General features: G+C 20.5%; 1 protein-coding gene across 1 annotated transcript in view; it reads left to right on the forward strand.

Annotated features, from left to right (window-relative positions):
• The window catches only part of LOC117173349 (tumor suppressor candidate 3), a 22230-nt gene that overhangs the window by 10032 nt on the left and 4478 nt on the right, over positions 1-7720 (forward strand). Inside the window, exons 3-6 of the mRNA XM_033361848.1 lie at positions 1080-1197; positions 1357-1497; positions 1634-1774; positions 7115-7265. Coding sequence (XP_033217739.1) covers positions 1080-1197; positions 1357-1497; positions 1634-1774; positions 7115-7265 — 551 coding nt within the window. The remainder of the gene's footprint in view (positions 1-1079; positions 1198-1356; positions 1498-1633; positions 1775-7114; positions 7266-7720) is intronic.

Below are 7720 nucleotides of genomic sequence, written 5' to 3' on the forward strand. Positions count from 1 at the left end.
AATTTAACTATTTCATTTTTGGTTAAAAACTAATTTTTTTTAACAGAAATTTGATCTTTTTTTGGAAAATTGATCCTTTTTAGTACAAAATTCAACTATTTCATTAAAAAATGAAACCTTCTTAGTTGTAAAATTATATATTATGTTAAAAAATCGTCTTTTTTTGGTAGAAAATGAATCTTCTTGTTTTAAAATTAAACTTGTTGGAAAATTCATATTTTTTGTGGAAAACAGAAATATTTTGCTAAAGATTCATCATTTTAGTTAAAAATTTGTCTTTGTTTTTGGAAAATTAATTTTTTTAACTATAAATTTAACTATTTCATTTTTGGTTAAAAACTAATTTTTTTTAACAGAAATTTGATCTTTTTTTGGAAAATTGATCCTTTTTAGTACAAAATTCAACTATTTCGTTAAAAAATGAAACCTTCTTAGTTGTAAAATTATATATTATGTTAAAAAATCGTCTTTGTTGGTAGAAAATTAATCTTCTTTTTTTAAAATTAAACTTATTCGAAAATTCATATTTTTCTTTGAAAATAAAAATATTTTGTTAAAGATTCATCATTTTGTTTAAAACTTTCATCACTTTAGTTAAAAATTTCTCTTTTTTTTGTGAAACATTAATTTTTTTAACTAAATTATCTATTTTTTTTTTTTTGTTGAAAATTGATTCTTTTCAGTACAAAACTCAACTATTTCATCAAAAATTGTATCTTTCTTAGTTGATTATTTATATATTTTGTTGAAAAATTAATCCTCTTGTTTGAAAATTAAACCTATTGTTCAAAAATAAAACTACTTCGTTTACACTTAAAATCTTTTGTTAAAAAATTCATTTTTTTTATTTGAAAATCTCACAATTCCATTTTTGTTCGAAAATTTGTATTTTTTAGCGCAAAATTGGTATTTTTCAGTCGATAATTGATGTATTTTGCTTAAAAAAACCTGATATTTTTAGGCAAATTTTTTCCAGGATTTAAGTAGACACTCTTATCAAATTTGATAAATACTCAATAAATAAATAAATAAATAAATAATAATGAGATTAATAATGAATAAAAACAAATTAATTACAGACACGCGAATGATGAATTCACAATAGTGGCACACTCATTCCGATACTCTCAATCTTACTCAAATAAATTATTCTTCGCTTCTGTGGATTTCGATGAGGGATCCGATGTCTTTCAAATGGTAAATCTCCCTTTAAATCTTTAAAAACTAATAAATAATTTAAATTATTAAATTAAAATGAATAATAAAAGTGAATTTTAATGAAAACTTTTGGAAGCCACTTGTAAATAAATTATTCATTTATTTAAATAAATAAATAAATGATTGAAATTTTTTTAGATGAGACTCAACACTGCACCAGTTTATATGCATTTCCCAGCAAAAGGAAAACCAAAGGCAGCGGACACAATGGATATTCAAAGAGTCGGATTTTCTGCCGAAGCCATTGCCAAATGGATCTCCGAACGTACTGACATTCAGGTACAGTTTTTTATTTTATTTTTTTACTCGAGAACATTCAATTTTTTTAATTTCATTTTAATTTCAGTTCAATTTCCTCAATTTTAATTGTGAAAATTTATTTTATTTTATTTATTTATTTTTTTTTTTGGATTAGATTCGAGTTTTCCGTCCACCAAATTACTCGGGAACAGTTGCAGTTTCAATGCTTCTCATCCTGATTGGTGGATTCTTGTACCTGAGACGAAATAACTTGGACTTTATTTACAACAAAACGATCTGGGGACTTGGTGCTTTGGTAAAGTGCAATTTACTCTCACCAAGTATTTATAGGAGAATATTTTTTAAATTTTTTTTAAAAAATTAAGGAAATATTGCGAATTTCACCAATTTTTAGATGAAAAATAATGCTTTAAACTTTTACTTTACAAATTTTGTATTTTTTATTATCATTGTTAGACGTACATTGTCAATTGAAAAATTTTTTTTTATGCAGTTGTGCATTTCAAATTGAGAATTTTCGATAAAAAAATATTTTAGGCGGATCAACTGGAATTATAAATTGATTAATAATTTTTAAAACTGCATTTTTGTTCGTGAATTAAAAATTAAAGAATTGTTTTACAAGGCGATTCTGAATCTGTTCTAATTAAACAATTTATTGATTTTAAAGTTGAAAATTCTAGTTTTTTGATTTGGAAGTCTCAATAGATTTAAATTTCTGATTGAAATTTTATAAACGTTTTTCAATTTTACTATAATTTAATCTTATATTTATAATTTAACAATTTTATTCAATTTGAAATCACATTCAAATATTCTGGGTTTAACCAATTCAGTTTGAAATTTTTTAATTATAACCAATTTTAAATGAGAAATTGCAAATTAAATCAGAAAATCTAAAGAATTTGAAACTGAATTTTTTGAAGCAGAAAGCTAAATTAAAATAGTTCAATTTCGAACTAAAGAAGATAAATTTTCAACCTAAAATGGAATTGTTAAATTTTCAATACAAAAAAATTTAAATTAAAAAAAGTTAATGATTTTTCAAATGAAATCATGCATTTTCAACTTGAATAATTAATTTTTACACAAATAAATGAATTTTCATAAAAGGAAAATAGTTTTAAAACAAGAAGATTTTCAACGAAAAATGGAATGGTTAAATTTTCACTTAAAAAAAAAAAATTATTATAATTTTACACGCAAAAAATGCAACTAAATTTGATAAATTTTCTTAGTAAAATTATAAAAATTCAAATAAAATAGATAAATTTACACTAAAAAGTTGAATTTTTTATTAAAATGATGATTTTTTTGAATGGAATAAGATTAATTTTCAAAAAAAAATTCAATTCTCTACCAAAAAAGTAATTATTCAATACAATACATGAATTTTCAACTAAAAAGACAAATTTTCAACCAAATAGTTGAATTTTAAACTAAAGAAGATTAATTTTCAATAAAAAAATTAATTATCAACAAAAAACACAAATTTTAAACCAAAAAGATTAATTTTTCAACAAATATTGTTAATTTTCAACCAAGTAGTTTTATATTCAAAGAAAAATATGAATTTTCAACTAATAGAAAGATAATTTTTCAACCAAATAGTTAATTTTGGACTAAAGAGGATTAATTTTCAAGGAAAAATAAAATAGTACAATTTTCAATTTAAAAAAAAATAATAATTTTATAGCGAAAATGGAATAGTTAAATTTCCATTTCAAAAATAATTTTCCACTAAAAACTAAAAACAAATTTTCAATTAGAGTGTTGAAGTTTCAACTAAAATGATGAATTTCAAATTGAAAGAGATGAATTCAAAACGAAGAAGATGAAGCAGCAAACTGAAAGATTAATTCTCTTCCAAAAACACTATTTTTTAACAAAATATAGACGAATTTTTAAAACTTTAATTATTAAATTTCATTAAAAAATGTAATTATTTTTGTATTTTTATTATATTATTATTATTATTTATTTTATTAATTATTGAATTAAAGTAATTAAATTACATTTTTAAACAGTTGAATTTTCAAGTAAAATTGACAAATTTTCAAACATACAGTTGAATTTTGAACACAAAAGATTAATATTTGGCGTAAGATTTTAACTTTAAATAAAGTACTTTTATTTTTAACTAAGAAGAGGAATTTTCAAACAAGAGGATTCATTTTTAACCAAAAATATTAATTTTATACCAAAAAATACGATTTTCCAATTAATTACTTTAATTTTAAATGGGTTTTTTTTTGTTGAAAATTCAACTATTTTGTTTGAAAAAATAGTATTTTTTAGGTTAAAATTAATTTTTTTTATTGAATATTTAAATACTTTATTTTTGTTCAAAATTAGGCTTTGTTCGTTGAAAATTCATGTATTTTGCTGAAAATTCGTCATTTTTAGTAGAAAATTAAACTATTTTGTTAAAAATTTGCATATTCGGGCTGAAAATTAATTTTTTGAACCAAAAAATTCACTATTCGATTTTTTGTTGAAATTTTATATTTATTGTTTGAAAATTCGTATTTTTCGAGTATAAAATCCAACTATTTTGTTAAAAATGATTATGTTTTAGTTGAAAATTAATTTTTTGAATTAAAAATTTCACCATTCGATTTTTTGTGGAAAATTTATATTTATTATTTTAACATTTATGTATTTTGTTTGAAAATTCGTATTTTTTTAATAGAAAATTAATCTCTTTCTTGTGAAAAATTGAATTATTTTTTTTAAAAAAATTGTATTTTTCAGACTAAAATTAATTTTTTTAACCGAAATTTTAAATATTCCATTTTTGGTTGAAAATTAGTCTTTGTTTGTTGAAAATGCCACTAGTTTGCTGAAAATTCGTCAATTTTTTTAGAAAATTAAACTATTTTGTTAAAAATTTGCATATTCGGGCTGGAAAATTAATTTTTTGAATTAAAAATTGCACCACTGCATTTTGGGTGGAAAATTTATCTTTATTATTTGAAAGTTTATGTATTTTTTCGAAAATTCGTCTTTATTGAGTAGAAAATTAATTTCCTTTTTGTTAAAAAATGAAGTATTTTGTTAAAAAATAGTATTTTTTGGGTTAAAATTAATTTTTTTATCGAAAATTTAAATATTCCATTTTTGGTGGAAAACTGATGTATTTTGTTGAAAATTCAGTTATTTTATTAAAATTTCATATTTTTAGGCTGAAAATTAATTTTTTATACCTTAAATTTCACTATTCAATTTTTGTGGAAAATTTTAATTTATTTTGTTGAAAATTCAACTATTTTTAGTAGAAAATTAATCTTTTTTCTAGAAAATTCAACTATTTTGTTAAAAAATAGTTTTTTTTTAGAGAAAATTTAAATATTCCATTTTTGGTTGAAAATTGGTCGTTCTTTGAAAATTCCATTGTTTGATGGAAAATTGATCTATTTTGTTCAAAATTCGTCATTTTTAGTAGAAAAATAATCTTTTGAATTGAAGATTCATTTATTTTCTTAAAAATCCGTTTTTTTTTAAATTTAACTATTTTGTTAAAAATCCATATTTTTGGGCTAAATATTAATTTTTTGAACTAAAAATGTCACCATTCCATTTTTAGTGGAAAATTTATCTTTATGGTTTGAAAATTAATGTATTTTGTTGAAAATTCAAGTATATTTTTTTACCAATCTGTATGTTTTAGCTGAAAATTAATTTTTTGAATTAAAAATCTCAACATTCCATTTTGGGTGGAAAATTTATCTTTATTATTTGAAAATTCATGTATTTTGTTGAAAATTCGTCTTTTTAGTAGAAAATTAATCTTCTCGGTTAAAGACTCAACTATATTGTTAAAAATAGTATTTTTTAGTTGAAAATTAATTTTTAAATATGTTATTTTTGGTTGAAAATTAGTTCTCACAGCTGAAACTTCCACTATTTGGTTGGAAAATTATGTATTTTGTTGAAAAATTGTATTTCTTAGTAGTATATTAATTCTTTTAGTTGAAAATTCAACAACTTTGTTAAAAATCCGTATTTTTAAGCTAAAAATTAATTTTTTGAATAAAAAATTTCACCATTCGATTTTTTCGTGAAAAATTTATCTTTATTGTTTGAAAATTTACATATTTTGGTAAAAAATCGCCTTTTTAGTAGTATATTAATATTTTTAGTAAAAAATTCAACTATTTTGTTCAAAATCCGTATTTTTTAGTTGAAAATTCAATATTTTTTTTATCAATACGTATTTCTTAAGTTGAAAAATAATTTTTTTGAACTAAGAATGTAACCATTTCATTTTTTGTTATGGATTCGTCTTTTTTAATAAAAAATTAATATTTTTGTTGAAAATGCAACTATTTGATTAAAAAATAGTATTTTTTTAGTTGAAATTTAAACTTTTTTTAACCGATAATATAACGATTACATTTTTTGTTTCTGAAAATTCGACTTGTCTGATAAAAAACTAATGTCCTTGGTGGTGGAAAATTCATCTTTATAGTTGAAAAATCATCTTTTTCTTCAGGGATTCTTTATCTATTTTTTTAGACAGTACTTTGTAGTTTAAAATTAATTTTTTTAAGTAGAAATTTAACGATTTGATTAAATATTCATCTATTAATTTGAAACATCGCCTTTTTTGGTAAAAATCAAAATCTTTGTGTCGAAGACTTTATATCTTTGTTTGAAAATTTAACTATGTTTTTTTAAATTCGTATATTTGGGCTGAAAATTAATTTTTTATACAAAAAATTTCACAATTTGATTTTCTTCGTTAGGGATTTTTTGTCTATTTTTTTAGTTAGTACTTTTTGGTTGAAAATTAATTTTTTTAAGTGAAAATTTAACGATTTTATTTATTGATTAAATATTCATCTGTTTGTGTGAAAAATCTTAATTTTTTGTAAAAAATTAAACTCTTTGAGTCGAAGATTTAATAGTTTTGTTGAAAATTCGTCTAGTTGCTTTAAAGTTGAACTTTTTTGATAAACATTCGTTTGTTTAATTTAAGATTCATTATTTTACAGATCAATTTCTATCAATAATCAAAAATATTGTCCTTCCTTTTCTTTTCTATTATTTTAGATATTAGATACTATGATATACAATTTTTGTAAATTAATATTAATTTTATATTTTAATTTAAAAATTGCTTGAGATAGCAAATTAATAATTTCACATTTAGCGTGACTTTGTTTTCTAGTTTGTCTAGAATTTTAATCATTTTATAAAAAATTCGTATCTCTTTTTTTATATCTCTCAACTTTTTCATTGTAAATGCAACTGCTCGCTGGACATTTTATTCAATTCCAATTCTTTTCTAAACCCTTCGAACCAAATAAAGTTGTAATTTTAGTTATTTAGTGTCTGAAACTTTCTTTTTTTATTATCTTTAAAAGTTTGATGCAACTTTTTGTGGATTTTTTTTCAAACCTCCATGCAATTTCTCCGGAAATTTTGTGCGACTGTGTATTTTTTTAAGCCTTCTAATCGACTGTGCGTCCTGCTATGAACAATAAAATTTCATGTCAATATTTAAAAAAAATTAAGGGAATTTGTTGACAGAAGAAAAAAATAAACATTTAGATAATTTCCGCCGATACTGTTGTTTGCAGGAAAAATATTTGAATGGTATTATTGTAATTGTTGTAATTGAAATTTTCAGTTCTTTACTCTTACAATGATTTCTGGTCAAATGTGGAATCACATTCGAAGTCCGCCTTTTATCCACAAATCGCCAAATGGAAACGTGGCTTACATCCATGGATCGTCCCAAGGACAGTTTGTTCTCGAAACTTATATTGTCATGATTCTGCGTATCCTTTTTCAAAAATTACCAATTTAATCATATCTAAAAAGTTTTTTTTTATTTCATTTAATTTATTTATTTTCTTTATTTATTATATTAATTTTATTAATTTTATTAATTAATTTTATTTTTTTTCTTTATTTTATTTTTGTTATATTAATTTTGTTCATTTTATTTATTCATTTTACTAATTTTATTTGTTTTATTTATTTATTTTATTTATTTTATTCATTTTGTTTATTTTATTAATTTTATTTGTTTTATTTTATTTGTTTTATTTATTTTGTTTATTTTTTATATTTTATTTATTTTGTTCATTTTATTTATTCATTTTACTAATTTTATTTATTTTATTCATTTATTTATTTTACTAATTTTATTTGTTTTATTTTATTTGTTTTATTTATTTTATTCATTTCTTTATTTTACTAATTTTATTTATTTAATTCATTTTATTTATTT

Source organism: Belonocnema kinseyi, chromosome 5, assembly GCF_010883055.1.
Source record: "Belonocnema kinseyi isolate 2016_QV_RU_SX_M_011 chromosome 5, B_treatae_v1, whole genome shotgun sequence".
Lineage (NCBI taxonomy): Eukaryota > Metazoa > Arthropoda > Insecta > Hymenoptera > Cynipidae > Belonocnema > Belonocnema kinseyi.